Below are 16,543 nucleotides of genomic sequence, written 5' to 3'. Positions count from 1 at the left end.
ATAGGCGCGACACCAGCTACTCTGGGTCAGTGTGTAAAAGGACTGTATTCTCCAGACAGTCGCCGGCCTGGAAAAAAACCCACGCCCATAGACGGGTGCTAAGTAGTACTCAAAAGTGTCAGCCTCCAACACCCTGGCCATGACGTCACGACCTCGACTGGCGGTTGCAACCGGTTTGGGTCGGTTGCCCTGGAGACGGAGACGCAGAGGAACGGACCCTGGTGCAGTCCGGGAGGTGGTGGAGGTCTTGTTACCTGCGGACCTGCTGCGCCTGGAGGACCAGCTTCACCATGAGCCAGCGGCAGGTGCTGCAAGGTATGATCAGGGCGGGCGAACACTCGGGAGCGTTGGAGCTGCGGGTCACGGGACGACTCCACCGGGTCTCTCTCCTCAGTGTTCGAGCAGTACCAGAAAGCCCGGACGCAATTCGTGCAGATGGTGGCGGAGCTGGCGACCAGACCCCAAAACATCGAGACGCTGCAGAACGCAGGTGAGCCTGCAACCCATGCGTTGCCCGCCTGCCTCAGTCCATGCCCTGCTTGGCTATTACCGCCACTTTGGGCTTGCTTAACTTGCGCTGTCTCTAATTTCCCACGCCCGCTGACCTGCCACATCACTCCTAGTTCGTCCTTAATAACCCTGAGCTGCTGAACTTGTGGGTCCCTTGCCTGCTAAGCTTTGTGTGTGTGGGTGGGTGTGGGCCTGCGGGTGAGGCTGGGGAGTGGAGGACTAGAGGAGACAGCTCCAAGTTCCTCCTGTACAATTTCAGTCCCAGTTGGGGTCTTAGTGGGTGAAGCCAAGAGGGTGAAAGGGCAACTTGATGTCTTTATTTTCATTTTCACTGAAATCAGGCAGGGTGTCAGGTATTTCAAAGCAGTATGAACTCTCTGAAAGTCATTTTGCATAGATGTTAATCTACCCTAATCAGACCCATTTTACCCCTGAGCCCCGTGCACTCCTGCCAGGCACTCCTGTGGTTGATAGAGGTATGTCTTCCTCACACAGGAATCTGGACTCTGCCATTTCTGCAATACTGGCTGTTGGCAGTCTCACAGCTTGGGGACCACAGGCACCTGCCACCATGCCCTGCCTTTCTGTGGGTGCTGGGGATCCCTAGCAGGGTCTGTAAGCTGGGTCAGCAAGTGCTTTACTCCCGAAGTCATCTCCTGGCTTGCTCCCTCTTGCCACCTTTGATCATCTTAGACTTCCTTACAATAGAAATAACAGACGGATTTCTTAGTACTTTTGGTCTTGGTTAGGCTAAAAGGAAAGTTACGCTCCTAGATCGGAAGTAGGTAAAGACATGGTTTTGTAAAATCCTTATGAAGCTCTAGTTCTACTCCTTAGCTTGAGAAAGAATGGGAAAAGTGAGGTAGGAAAAGAGGGAGGTGGGTAGAGGGAGACAGAGAGAAAGGAGAGGGAAGAAGAAAGAGAGGGGACAAAGAGAGGAAGAGGGGGAACTGGAGAATGGAGAGCGGGAGACAAAAGGGGTGTGAGAAGAGGCGGGGGGGGGGGGTAGAAGGGGAGAGAGAGGGAGGGATGGCCCTTGCCCAGCTCAAACATGAGCCACAAAGCTGAGCCCTGAGATTGCTGTCATTGTTTTGTCTTAAAAAACCTTCTGTTTATGAGGATATCTTTTTTCAATAATTTATTTTTATTCCATGGGCATTGGTGTTTTATCTGCATGATTGTCTGTATGTGAATGTTGGATCCCCTGGAACTGGAGTTGTGAACTGCCATTTGGTTGCTGGGAATTGAACTCAGCCAGTGCTCTTAACTGCTGAACCATCTCTCTAGCCTCCTTATAGGATATCTTTAAAACTAATCTTGATCTTCATCTGCAGGATGTAACCGAATGCTGGAGGTCTCTGACTCTGTAGCTAGGGCTTGGTAATCCCAAAACAGTAACTGGTTAGAAAATAAACTTAAAAAATCTGTTATTTTGTTTTGCAGATGTTTTATGTACCCCTGTACCTTTTTGGTGCTTTCTTTTGTCCCTGGGATTTTGGTGTTTATTCTTGGTTATTTTCATTGGTAGAAGTAGTGAGGAAAACATTTAGATCTTTACTTTTGAAAAATTTGAGATAAGTTCAGGCTTATTACCTTCTATTTAACTTCCACTAGTGACGTATGCCAACATTTTATTATTACAATTATAATGCTGAAATTGACAGAAATTCATTAATTTAGTCCACATTTCCCCAGTCACAGTATCTTCGTGTTCTTCATTCTAAGTAATTTTGTCTCATGTACTCACCATCATTATTCTCAAGGTACGTTGCATTAGGTCAGTATGTGGGATTCTTGTGTTGTCCTTTACATTAGGTCAGTATGCGGGACTCTTATATGTCCTTTCAGAAGCACACCTACCTCCTTCTGTCCCCACCACTAAATTAGTACTAAGTTATGAGAGGTTGTCATGAAAAACATTGTTTTGGGGCTTGAGAGATGGTTCAGCCGTTAAGAGCTTTGCTGTTCTTCCTGAGGATTGTAGGGAGTGCGTTACAGCTGTGGAGCTGCAAAGACATCCTGACTTACGGGGGACCCAGGCTATACTTAGAGCCAGAATAGTACAGCTCTGTAAGGTAGAGCCACAACAGGGCAGCTCAGCTCTGAAGGAAAGGGGCCCTGATTTATAAGGAAGCCAGGCAACCCAGGCTGGGGTGTGGTGGGGGATGGTGTCCCCACAGGATATAGCAATCCAGTTCTTCTCCTGGAGATCCCCTACGGCTAAGCTCTGCTCTGTTCTCTTAAGATAATGTCCTAGCAGAGCTATCTGGTTCTTCTCTGGCCCAAGATGTTACTTCTTTTGCTAACATTCTGCTAAAGGGGAAGCCCCTTGCAGATATGTAGCAATCTTTTCCGGCTCTAGAGAAAACTTCTTATTTTTTCTGTTCAGCCTTGCTCAGCCCCCCACCCTCAACCCCTTAGGGAGCATTCCAGCAAGGATCTTCTGCTCTGTTCTGCTCAGCCTTGCTCAGCCCACACAAGGAAGCATCTCAGCAAAGTTTTTCAGTTCAGTCCCCTAAGGGACGCCCCAGCTAGGTTCTTCTATTCTGTGCTGGCGAATGAAGACCATCACTCAAGAAAGAGATTTATTTAGGAAGGAAGAGTCTAGGAGAGTGGCTGCCTCTGCCAGGGTGGGGGTAAAAGGGAACTTTGAACTGAACGGGCAGAGAAGTTTATATAGGGCTTCTTAGGGGTGAAGCTTTCCCAGGGAGGCTAGGGATTGGTTAGTTTTTCCTTCTCAGGGATTAGTTAGTTTAGTGGGTCAGGAGCAGAGATGGCTCAGATTTCATGGCCAAACTGTGTTTCTTTCACTGGCTCTAATTCTAGGGAAAAAGTATGTTTCTTTGGCACTGGTTTCAGAGCAGGACATGTTTCTTTGGGTCCTGGGTTCAGGGATAAAGATGTTTCTTTCCCTGGCTCAAGTCTCAGATCCAAGGTGTGTTTCTTTCACTGGCTCTGGGTGCTCAGTGATTGGTTCGCTTCCTGCTCCATTTGGCCGTTTTACCCTACATTCCCTCCTTTTTTGTTTGTTAATAAACAACTGGGGGACTAGAAAGGGGAAGACATTTTCATTAGACTACTTCCCACTGTATTGGGGCGTCGAGTTTCTTGGGACAATCTTGATCTTCATCCGCAGGATGTAACTGAATGCTGGAGGTCTCTGACTCTGTAGCTAGGGCTTGGTAATCCCATAAAAGTAACTTGTTAGAAAGTAAACTTAAAAAATCTGTTATTTTGTTTTGCAGATGTTTTATATAGGTGAATTTTTTTTTATTCCCTGTTTGTGCAGATGTATTCACAATCCTTGGAGTGTCCATAGTAGAAGTGTCCAATGTAATAGTGAACTTTACATTCTGATTGCATCATCTCCTCCCATTTCTGTCTCCTCTGCCTCCTAAATCCATGGCCTCCTCTTCTTTAACCATCATTGTTACATGTACATGCGAATGAAATAAATGTATGAATACAACCTGTTGGGTTCCTTCAGGGCTGGCTGCACGTGTATGTTTCTAGGGCTGATGGCTTGGTATTTAGTGACTCATCAGGTCATTTGTCCCTGGGGGATGTCTTCCTCTCTCATCAGGTATTAATGGCTTGTAGCTTTTCATCTAGGGATGGGAGGAACCCTAGTATATTTCCCCCAGCTCATGTTGGGATGTCAGCCATTGTTGGAATCGTTTGTCTTGTTTAGGCAGTCATGTTGCTGAGCTTTCATGGCTGTAGCTTTTCTGTCACAGCGAGAAGGCACAGTCTCACAGCAGACCCCTCATCCTCTGGCTCTTGCAGTCTCCCTACCATTTCTTCCAAATGTTTCCTGAGCTGTAGGTGTAGGAGTGTGCGGAAGATGCATTGATTGGGGCTGGGCACCCCGTGGTCAGTTCTCTGCATTCTGGCACTCGTGGCTGTCTGTAATGTAACCACAAAAAGAAACGTCTTTTATGAGGGATGTGGTTTACACTTGTCTGTAGTCCTAAGGATTAGAATTTAGAATGTCCTTAGGGATTATACTGATTTAGGAAAGTCTAAGATCCATGACCTCACTAGCCCTAGGTAGTTGTCAGTGTTTACAGTACCAGGCACAATTTGCCCTCTGTTAAGTGGGTTTTGAGTTCAATTAGATACCTGTTGGTTGCTGCCAAGATATGAATGCTGCCCCTGAACTTTCAGAAGTATCTTACTGTGCTGGTCATTGTTGTGGTCATAGGTGTTACACCTGAGTCATGACAACCATCGAATGTTTTCATTCCTCAGCAGCTTGTATAGTGCCTTCAAGTATTGCCCAGGGAGGAGGCTTTTAGGTCAGTTCCAGTTCAAATCTTTTGAGTTCTTAGTCAAAAGTTCATGCTGTCCTTGGCAATGGGTATTTATTTACCTTCAACTTCTGGGAGCAACCAAGGAAAATGACAGTGACCTATATTATTTATGTGTGCTGAGGATTTAGCCTAAACAACAAATCAAAAAGAAGTTTCTCGGCCAGGGGTGGGGGAGGAAGGGAGGGGGAGGGGAGCAGTGCGAGCCGCAGACAAAAAAAAAAAAAAGAAGTTTCTCATACATGTACCTTAATTTATTAATTAGTTTATAGCTCCTGGGGGTGGGAGTATAAATTCCTTACATTATACACAGTCATGTGTATTGTATATAAATTTAGATAAATATAAAACAGTTATTCCCCACATCTTTCAAGCATGTCCTGTTATTTATCCTTCTGCTCCCTCTATTGTACTGACTCACTGTGCAGTAGAAGTCACACTTTCAACATCTCATGATGCATGTGTATCACCACACCTGACTTTCAACATACAATTTTAAAAGATAAAATCGTTTTTTAAAAACTGGCTTTTTTTCATAATTTCTTTAAATCAATCAGTGAAGGCAGTGATTATCATGTCACAAATATCTAATAGGAAGACATGCTTATTTATTCTGCAAGCTTTAAATGTTTTGTTTAATGCTTGTAGCTGGGCATAAAATTCTAGTCAAAAATTTATTATTTATTTTATTTTATAACATCTATGTTCATTTTTTTTTTGCTGCCAGGAAACTCATGTGCAGAACTTAATTTGTGTGGAATCCCATCTGTATTTCTGATACAATTATCAGTGCCCATCTTCACCACATGAGTATTTTTTGTTATCTAGTTCCATGTCTTTTTATGTGTGCTGAGAACTGAACCGGAGGCCTCTGCTATGTTAAGGATGTCTTATACCATATATACATGTCTTTAAAACTGAACTTTCTCTGATGTATACATATAATTTGTCTCTGTTGTGTTAAGGATGTCTTATACCATATATACATCTCTTTAAAACTAAACTTTCTCTGATGTATGCATATAAACTGTCTCAAATCTTTTAGAGTAGGTGAAATATGTACAAAATAATGGATTGCTCCTAACTGGAGGTGGATTTTGGGTGCATGATGCTGGATATTGAATTTAAGCCTTGGCTATGCTAACATTGAGCTGCACCTGAAACCTCAGAGTTTTAATTAACTGTCTTACACATATTTCCTTTGTGAATACCTGCCATGAAGCTCTTGCAGAGGTCCTCCTTTCAGTCTGTACCTCTTATTCACTGGTGGTCTCCTTCCTAGACATTCTATCCTTTGCTGAGAGACGAATGCAGTAGGTATGTATTACAGAAAGGAAAACACATTCGTAAACATAGGCAACACCTGCCCCGAGTTTTGGTCTCCCTAGAAGATCTTCAAATTAAAACTTTGTGCGGTGATTTTAGGTGAGGAAACACTTTATTTTAATGGGTGTTTCTGTTCACCACGTACATGTCTGGCGCCCACAGAGGCCACAAGAAGGCACTAGATCACCTAGAACTGAAGTTATAGATACTTGTGATCTGCCGTGTAGGGCTGGGAATTGAACCCAGGTCTTTGGAAGAACAGCCGGTGTTCTTGATCACTGAGTCATCGTTCCAACCTAAGAAGGAACAGTTTGAATGACCAATATGAATTTCCTAAAGCTACGATAATAGTAGTTTCTGATACCTGGCATCTTGCAACTAAAATTTATTTATGAATGCGGTGTTATGTATTTTCTTTGGAACCACAATTTAACTGTAAGGAGAGAAAATTGTACACTGACTTTCACAAGTCCTCTTCATTTGTCATTCAGTGAAGATTTATCACATCCACAAGATCGATGGGTACTGAGCCCTCATGACACTTGCATGAGGCTAAAAGGAATGTCTTTGTCCATCAGGGGCTTGTTTCATAATGGAATTCTGTGAACACTGTTGTTATGTATTGCTGTGTGTTTAAAGTTGCTGTGCATCTGAAGGGAACTTAAGCCAATTTGGGAATGAGACGTACTGTTTAAAAGACACATCTAAGTTTAAGTGTTTGCTCCCCTGCATTTGCTAGAAATTAGCCACATCAACTGCATTTAGGCAGAGAGAGTATTTTGTGTAAAGGCATAAGCACAAATGCAAAGCTGATACTGAACAGAAATGGTCGATGTTTAGTTGTCATTCGTGAGTGAGGGGGAGGCTGGAGAGGAAAGCAGGACTGCTCATGATGTTTGTGTTTCTCTTGAGTAAATACACAGCCTCTCAGGCTTGTAGTTAGAGGAATTGCTGGGCTCACTTTGTGCATTAGAGAGTTTACTGCCAGGCTTTGCCAGTTGCTTGGACACCAGCACCATTCAATAGCAACAGACACACAACACAGAAGGAGTTGTGATTCCTTCTGGAGGCTGAAGTATGTCAGGGACATGTACTCACTTGGGGTATTATTAACTGTGGTAAGCAGTATGGGGACAAGGACTGAAGTTTGGGAAAGAGATCTTAGCTGGAAAAAAAACAATTAGACACACAAAACTTAAATGCTCATTTGATAACAACATAAAAGTCCATTTACTATTTCCTTATGCAATTGTAAACATATTCCAATCGTTTTGTTTCTAGTATAATGCAAACTTAATTTGAAGTAACTTTAAAAATGTAGTTCTGGGGATTGACCCTAAGGCCTTGTACATGGTAGGCAAGCATTGTATAACAAAGCTACGGTTGTATCTATGGCTTTGAGATAACTTTTATGTTATTGACACACTCTTTCAGTTTAAATCTCACCGGTAACAGTGTTGATGGAGTGAAGAGCAGGGTAGTTTTGTCAGCAAAATGAGTGGAGCTTTGAGTTGCTGGAGTGATGCTGGAGCATGGAAAATGAGTCCCACAGGCTGAGCCTTTGAGTGTATATTCTAAATCTGTCAGCTGTGATAGACAATGGGAGAAACACACCTTAGCGGCTGATGCTGCCAATAATAGTATTTACCTGACAGAACTGAAGTGAGGATTAAGAGCGTTGATGTTTTTTAGTTTCTTAGGGAAGCTCCTAACAGATAGGAAGGCTATACAAGCATTTGCTGAATTAGTAAACAGACTGAGAACCTCTCTGTGTCCCCCAGAGCCCGCTTGGCTGTAGGAAAGCAGAGAGCAATCCTTCTCTAGATGCATACATTACAATGTATTGAGATCATCTTTCTTTTTTTCCCTATTTTTTAAAACAATCTCAATAAAATGATTTTTATTTTATATACCAATCTCAGTTCCCCCTCTGTCTCCTCCTCCCACTACTCTCATCTTCCCCCACCCCCACGCCACCACATTGTCTCCTCAGACATGGGGAGTCAACAAAGTCTGTCACATCTCATTGAGGCAGGACCAAGGCCCTCTCTCCTGTATATAGGCTGTGCAAGGAATCCCTCCTTAGGGACTGGAAGGTCCTCGTTCACAATTTCTCTGAAGTTCTTTGAGGACAACGTGTTACCAGCACCTTGCAGATTTACATTTTACATATTTTTTGAGAAAATTCAAGCTGTGTGTGGTGCTGTACACCTGTCATCCCAGTGTTTAGGAGGCAGGGACAGGAGAGTCACCATTGTGAGGCTATCCTCAGTGACAAAGTACAACACCACAAAGTTGACCTAACTGAATGAAGAGCCTTCATCAGCACCCAACAAAAAGTTAACACCTAGAATATACAAAAGAGAAACCACAAAGCCCAATAAAACTTCCTCAAAATAATAGCTGGTCTCAGCAGCTTTCCTTAACCATGAAGGAAGATTCCACAAACCCATAGACTCATGTGTTTGAATGCTTGGTTATAGGGAGTGGCACCACAAAGAGTTGTGGTCTTGTTGGAGTAGATGTGGCCTTGTTAGAGGAAGCCTGTCACCGTGGGGGTGGGCTCTGAGGTCTCAGATGCTTAAGATAGACCTAGTGTGGCATTCACTTCTGCTACCTGCAGATCAAGATGTAGAACTCTCTGCTACTCTCCAGCACCATGTCTACCCACATGCTGCCATGATGAGCATGGACTCAACTTCTGAACTGTAAGCCAGTCCCAATGAAATATTTTCCTTTATAAGAATTGTCATAGTCATGGTGTCTCTTCACAGCAATAGAAACCTTAATTACAGCAATAGAAACCTTAATTAAGGCAGAAGTTGGTACCAGGGTCTGGGGTATTGCTATGATAGGCCTGACCATGATTTTATTTGGAAGAATTTGGATTTTGCGACTTTGGGTTAGTAAAGCAGTGGAATGCTTTAAGCACAGCTTCATGGGTCACACTAGGAGGAGCCTGGAAGACAGTGGTGCTGAGGGTGATTTGAACTGTGGGGCCTGGCTCAAGAGGTCTCAGAGGAGAGGGATATTAATATGTGGCCTAGAGACTGGTTTTGCGATATTTTGATGAAGAATGTGGCTGCTTTTCACCCTCATCCAAAAAGTCTGCTTGAGGCAAAGTGAAGAGCTTTGGATTAATTGTATCAGCAGAGGAAATCTCAATACAGCCCAGTGTAGACTTTGTCATATGCTTGTTAGTGTTCACTTTTTTTTTAAAAAAAAAAGTTTTTAAAAATCATTTTATATACCAACCACAGTTCTACCTCTTTCCTCTCCTCCTGCTCCCTGTCACTTTGCCCCTACCACACCCCCATCCACTCCTCAGAAAGGAGAGTCAGCAAAGCTTGGCACATAAAGTTGAGGCAGGACCAAGCCCCTCCCCCTGCATCAAGGCTGAGCAAAGCATCTCACCGTAGGGAATGGGCTCCAAAGTCCAGCTCATGCACCAGGGGTAGATCCTGGTCCCACTGCCAGGGATCCCATAAACTGACAAATCCACACAACAGTCACCCACATGCAGAGGGCCTAGGTCCATCCCATGCAGGCTCCCCATCTATCTATCTAGAGTCTGTGAGCTCTCATGAGCTCAAGTCTGCTCTTTCTGTAGATTTTCCTGTCATGATCTTAACCCCTTTGCTTGTATAACCCCTCCTCCCTCTCTTCAACTGGACTTCCAGAGCTTGGCTTGGTGCTTGGCATCTGCTTCCATAATTTCCTGAGTGAAGGTTCTATGATGACAATTAGGGTAATCACAGGGGAAGGCCAGTTCAGGTTCCTTCTACACTACTGCTAGGGGTCTTAGCTGGGGTCATCCGGGGGATTCCTGGGAATTTCCCTAGCATCAGGTTTCTCCCTAACCTCATAATGATTCCTTCTACAAGATATCTCTTTTATTGTTCTCCCTCTCCACCCTTCCCCCAACCATACCATTCTCTCATGTTCTCATTCCCAGTTCCCCCTTCTACCGCCCCCTACCCCCAGTTTATCCAGGAGAGCTCATCTACTTCCCCTTCCTAGGGCAATCCATACCTCTAAAGGTCCTCCTTGTTAGGTAGCTACTCTGGGGCTGGGGATTGTAGCCTGGCTATCCTTTGGTTTAAATCTAATATTCACTTATGAGTGAGTACATACTGTGTTTGTCTTACTGTGTTTGTCTTTCTGGGTTTGGGTTACTTTACTCAGGATGATTTTTTTTCTAGTTCCCTCCATTTGCCTGCAAATTTCATGATGTCATTGTTTTTACAGCTGAGTGATACTCCATTGTATAAATGTACATTTTCTTTATCTACTCTTCAGTTGAGGGGCATCTAGGTTGTTTCCAGGTTCCGGGTATTGTGAATAATTCTTCTGTGAACATAGTTGAGCAAGTATCCTTGTGGTGTGATTGAGAACCCTTTGGGTATATGATCAAGAGTGGTAATAATGGGTAGATTGATTCCCAGTTTCCTGAGAAACTGCCGTACTGATTTCCAAAGCGACCGTACAAGTTGGCACTCCCACCAGCAGTGGAGGACTGTTCCCCTTACTCCACATTTCATACTTTCCAACATAAGCTGTCATCAATGTTTTTCCATATGAAGTTGAGTATTGTTCTTTCAAGATCTGTGAAGAATTGTGTTGGGATTTTGATGGGGATTGCACTGAATTTACAGATTGCTTTTGGTAGCATTGCCATTTTTATTATGTTTATCCTATCTATCCAAGAACACAGGAGATCTTTCCATTTTCTGGTATCTTCTTCAAATTCTGTCTTCAAATATGTAAAGTTCTTGTTGAATAGGTCTTTCACTTCTTTGGTTAGTGTTATCCCAAGATATTTTATGTTATTTGTGGCTATTGTGAAGGGTGATGATTCTCTGCTTTCTTTCTTAGCTTCTTCATCGTTTGGATATCAGGGAGTCCAAAAAAACCCCATTTTTTTTGAGTTGATCTTGTATCCTGCCACATTACTGAAGACTTCTATCAGCTGTAGGAGGAGCTCCCTGGTAAAGTTTTTCGGGTCACTTATGTATAGTATCAAATCATCTGCAAATAACGGAAGTTGACTTCTTCCTTTCCAATTTGGATCTCCTTGATCTCCTTTTGTTGTCTTATTGCTATAGCCAAAATTTCAAGAACAATGTTGAAGAGATATGGAGAGAGTGGACAGCCGTGTCTTGTTCCTGATTTGAGTGGAATTGCTTTAAGTTTCTCCCCATTCAGTTTGATGTTGTCTTTTGGCTTCCTGTATATTTCCTTTGTTATGTTTAGATATGTTCCCAATCTTTCCAATCTTTCCAAGACCTTTATCATGAAGGAGTGTTGGATTTTGTCAAATGCTTTTTAAGCATCTAATGAGATGATCATATGTTTTTTCTTTCAGTTTATTTATATGATGGAGTACATTTATAGATTTTTGTATGTTGAACCATCCCTGCATCTCTGGAATGAAGCGTACTTGATCATAGTGAATAATGGATGATTTTTTTAATGTGTTCTTGAATTTGGTTTGCCAGTATTTTATTGCGTATTTTTGCATCTATGATTATGAGTGAGATTGGTATGTTTTTTTCTTTCTTAATTGAGTCTTTGTGTGAGTTCAGTATCAGAGTAATTGTAGACTCATAGACAGAGTTTGGCAATGTTCCTTCTGTTTTTATCATGTGGAACACTTTGAGCAGTATAGGTATTAGCTCTTCTTTGAAGTTTTGGTAGAATTTTTCACTGAAACCATCTGGCCCTAGTTTTTTTGTTATTGTTTTTTTTTTTTTTTTGGTTGGGAGGCTTTTGATGACTGTTTCTATTTCCTTTCAGGTTATAAGTCTATTTAAATTGTTCACTTGGTCTTGATTTAATTTTGGTATGTGGTATTTGTCCAGAAATTTGTCCATTTATTTTATATTTTCCAATTTTGTGGAGTAAAGGTTTTTGTAGTATGACCCTAGTGATTCTCTGAATTTCCTCAGTGTCTGTTTTTATGTCCTCCTTTTTATTTCTGCTTTTGTTAATTTGAATGTTCTTCCTCTGCCTTTTAGTTAGTTTGGATAATGGATTGTCTATCTTGTTGATTTTCTCAAACAGCCAGCTTTTTGTTTCATTGATTCTTTGTATTTTTTTGTTTATATTTTATTGATTTCAGCCCTCAATTTGAGTATTTCTTTTCATCTACTTCTCCTGGGTGAGTTTGCTTTTTTCCCCCCTAGAGCTTTCAGTTGTGCTGTTTAGTCATTAACGTGAGATTTCTCCACATTCTTTATGTAGGCACTTAGTGCTGTGAACTTTCCTCTTAGCACTGCTTTCATAGTGTCCCATAGATTTGGGTATGTTGTGCCTTCAATTTCGTTGAATTTTAGCAAATCTTTCTTTCTTTCTTCCTTGACCCAGGGGTGATTCAACAGAGCAATGTTCAATTTCCATGAATTTGTAGGCTTTCTGTGATTTTTGCTGTTGAATTCTAACTTTAAACCATAATGATCCTATAAGATGTAGGTTTTTTTTTCCATTTTTTTGTATCCGTTGAGGTTTGCTTTGTTATTGAGTATGTGATCAATTTTAGAGAATGTTCCATGAGGTGTTGAGAAGAAGATATATTCTTTTGTGTTTGGATGGAATGTTCTGTAGATGTCTGTTAAGTCCATTTGAGTCATGACATGTGTTAGTTCCCTCATTTCTCTGTTAAGTTTCTGTCTGGTTAACCTGTCCATTGGGGAGAGTGGGATGTTGAAATCTAATATTAGTGTGTGTGTGTGTGTGGGGGGGTTTGATGTGTGATTTAAGCTTTAGTAATGTTTCTTTTACACATGTGGGTGTTCTTATATTTGGGATATAGATCTTTAGGATTGAGACTTCATCTTGATGGATTGTTCCGGTTATGAGTATAAAGTGTCCTTCTCCATCTCTTCTGATTGATTTTAGTTTGAAGTCTATTTTGTTCGATATCAGGATAGATACATCTGCTCGCTTCTTAGGTCAATTTGATGGGAAAATCTTTTCCCACCCCTTTACTCTGAGGTGAGGTAATGCCTGTCTTTGAGGTTGAGTTGTATTTCTTGTATACAGTGAAAGAATGAATCCTGTTTAGTATCCATTCTTTTAGCCCATGTCTTATTTTTTTTAAAGAACTGATTTATTTATTCATTTTCCCCCCATTTTTAGTTCATGGAAAATTTATTTTTATAGACACTGAGGAAAAAACTTGTGAGAATTGTTTCCTGTTCTTATCACACTGTGTATCAAATCTATTTACTAATAATGTTGGTTCCACATAAAAAGCATAACCAAAGGAACACTTGTCTCTGTACAAGGGTCATAACCTAGTACCTTGAATCAGTGAAGCTTTCCACATGTATCCTTCACTTCATCACATTCAGTTTGTGACAGAGTAGAAATTTTGCAATTATATCAAGTTTACATAAACAAATCATGTAGTAAAGAGGGTGGCGGGCTGCGTTCTTGATGCCTGGCTGCTCGGCTAGCTTACACCCGAAATAATTACATGGAAACTGTGTATTCATTTAAACACTGCCTGGCCCATTATATCTAGCCTCTTTCTTTTTGTTTTTTAACAGACTTAATTCACTTTTATTTTCATTGTATAAAAACCCTTATGTGGTGGCCACAGCTGGAGCCTGGGTCCTCTGAACAGAGACTCTGGTGTGGGTTTTCACAAGATGGTCAGTGAATTCCTGATAAGGAGACTTGGTGAACACAGTCTCTTTCCAGAGGTCGGGGGTCAGGTAGCTGTAGGTCTTAGAGATGGCATCAAAGGTGGCCTTGGCAAAGTTGCCCAGGGTGGCAGTACAGCCCCTTGGCTGATGTGTAGCAGTCATCAATGCTAGCCATCATCAGTAGCTTCTTGGGCACAGGAGCAGAGACTATGCCAGTGCCCTGGGGGCAGGGATGAGACGCACCAGCACAGAACCACAGCGACCTGTCACTTTGCAAGGAACAGTGTGGGGCTTGCCAATCTTGTTCCCCCAGTAGCCTCTCCGCACAGGGACAATGGAAAGCTTGGCCAAGATGATGGCCCCTCGGATGGCAGTGGCTACCTCCTTGGAGCACTTGACACCGAGACCTATGTGACCATTGTAGTCCCCAATAGCGATGAAAGCCTTGAATCTGGTCCACTGGCCTGCCCTAGTCTGCTTCTGCACGGGCATGATCTTCAGAACCTCATCCTTTAGGGAAGCTCCCAGGAAAAAGTCAATAATCTCAGATTCCTTAATGGGCAGGGAGAACAGGTAGATCTCCTCTAGGGACTTGATCTTCATGTCCTTAACCAGGCGGCCCAGCTTGGTGACCGGAATCCACTCCTTGTCTTCAGCTTTACCTCTGCGAGCCCCACGGCCTCGGCCTCGGCCACAGCCTCTACCACGGCCGCGGCCCCTCAGACCGCTGCCGAATCCTCCGCAGAAGCCGCCAGGGCCTCCTAATCCTGGGCCCCGGGGTCCTCCGGGCCCTCCCGCTGCACGCATCATCCGCCATTTGATGTTTTCCAGAAGAAGAAGCTATCTAGCCTCTTCTTGTCTAATTTTTACGTATTCATTTAACCCATCTCATTAATGTGTATCGCTGCTTGACTGTGGCTTACCGGCATGAGTCTAACCAGCGTCTGTCTCAGAGAGGAGAGCCATGGCGTCTGCCACACTGCCCTCTTCCTCCCAGGATCCAGTCCTGTCTTCCCCGCCTATCTAAGTTCTGCCCTATCAAAAGGCCTAGGCAGTTATTTGACCAATGAAGGCAGCACATAGAGAAAATCACATAGATCACAGTGTATATTTCTTTGGTGGCCTTTGACTTCATTCACATACCCAGGAGTTTCTATCCCTGTTATTCTTAGGTTTAGTCTTTTCATGGGTCCCAGATTTCCTGGATGTTTTATGTTAAGAATTTGTTGAATGTAATGTTTTCTTTGACCAATGAATCTATTCCCTCTATAGTATCTTTAACACCTTAGATTCTCTCTTTCATCTCTTGTATTCTGTTGGTTATGCGTGCCTCTGAAGTTCCCGCTCATTTACCCAAATTTTCCATATCCAGAACTCCCTCGGTTTATGTTTTCTTTATTGCCTCTGTTTCAGTCTTCAAGTCTTGAACTGTTTAAACTGTTCACTTCACCTGTTTGATTATTTTTTTTCTTGGTTTTCTTTGAGAGAGTTATTGGTTTCTTCCATTTTTTGTTTTTCTTTTCCTCCATTTCTTTAAGGGAATTTTTCATTCCCTCTTTAAAGCTCTCCAACATCCTTGTTGTTAAAGGTAACAACATAAAGTTACGTTTTCTTCTGCTTCTTCTGGGTTAGGATGATTAAATCTTTCTGTTGTACTGGGTTCTGGTGTTATCATATATCTGGTGTTGCTTTTTAGGTTGTTGGATGAATTCTTGCATTGGCGCCTTCCCATCTTTTCCTCAGATTGGTGCCAGCAGTGTCTCTGCCTCTTGGTCCAGTCCTTGCAGTGGATGGACAACCAGTCTTTGGGAACTGTTCTTGGCCTGCTCTGGATTGTCACTCTCTTGTCTCAGGGAGCCACTGAGGTCTCTCTTGGCCCTTTCTTTTGTCTTTCTGTCTTGATCTGCTCTCTTGGTCCACTCTGTATAGTCACAGCTTGTGTTTCAAAGTTCATCTGTTGGTCCTCTCTCTTGTTCCTCTGTTTTGGTCCTCTCTGTGTAGTTGCAGCGTGTGCTTCAGAATTCCTTTGAGGTTGCAGGGTTGGGGCATAGAAGGGCTTGGGGGCAGAGTGGAACTTGTAGCTTGTAGAGTCTGATGGATGGAGTGGTGTTATTGGAGCAGATTACATGCAGGATGCTTGCCTGCTGACTGACTAGAGAAGCTGAGGCAGGTGGGGGAGGGCCCAGGGTTTGTCCCAGTATAGAAGGCCTAGAGAGTGGGGTGGCCCACCGGGGTGGGTGATAACTCACCTCTTGACCCTCTCTCTATGTAGCAGCAGGCTGCATTTAAGAGTTCCACTGAGCTTGCAGGGGTATAGGAGGGTTTGGGAGTGGAGTAGGACTGGTAGCTTACAGGGTCTGATGGATGGGATAGGGCTATTGAAGCTATTAGCATATACTGGATATGTGCTGGCAAAAGGATCATGAGATCATCAATATATTTTAAAAAGAGTTTGCATGATTTTGTATCTTGTCCAATTTGATACCAGTTATATATCTGTACATTGTAGTGTCTCTCTTTGTAACCTAGGCTAGCTTTGAACTTGTGATTACTCTGCTTAGCTTCCTAAATGCTGAGATTGCAGACATACACTATGATATCTGGTTATTAGTTGTTTGTTTTTGCTGGAATTTTTACCCTTATTTTGTGTGTGTATATGTTAAATCACATGTTTGAAAATCTTCTATTTTATGTGTATGTGTTTTGCCTGCACATATGTGTGTGTGTGTGTGTGTGTGTGTGTGTGTG

The 16,543-nt window shown here is 42.7% G+C and overlaps 1 protein-coding gene and 1 pseudogene across 1 annotated transcript in view; one reads left to right on the top strand and one right to left on the bottom strand.

The window, feature by feature from the left end:
• The first annotated feature begins 208 nt into the window (after nucleotides 1-208).
• The window catches only part of LOC121464896 (sperm-associated antigen 6), a 70,303-nt gene continuing 53,968 nt past the window's right edge, over nucleotides 209-16,543 (top strand). Inside the window, exons 1-2 of the mRNA XM_041677996.1 lie at nucleotides 209-315; nucleotides 395-490. Coding sequence (XP_041533930.1) covers nucleotides 291-315; nucleotides 395-490 — 121 coding nt within the window. The 5' untranslated portion in view covers nucleotides 209-290. The remainder of the gene's footprint in view (nucleotides 316-394; nucleotides 491-16,543) is intronic.
• Nucleotides 13,724-14,612, bottom strand: LOC121464895 (annotated as a pseudogene).

Source organism: Microtus oregoni, unplaced genomic scaffold (assembly GCF_018167655.1).
Source record: "Microtus oregoni isolate MIOR12 unplaced genomic scaffold, Mior012 000029F_ref0000214, whole genome shotgun sequence".
Taxonomy (NCBI): domain Eukaryota; kingdom Metazoa; phylum Chordata; class Mammalia; order Rodentia; family Cricetidae; genus Microtus; species Microtus oregoni.
The sequence above is the reverse complement of the archived record's forward strand: the minus strand, read 5'-3'. Positions and strand labels throughout refer to the sequence as shown.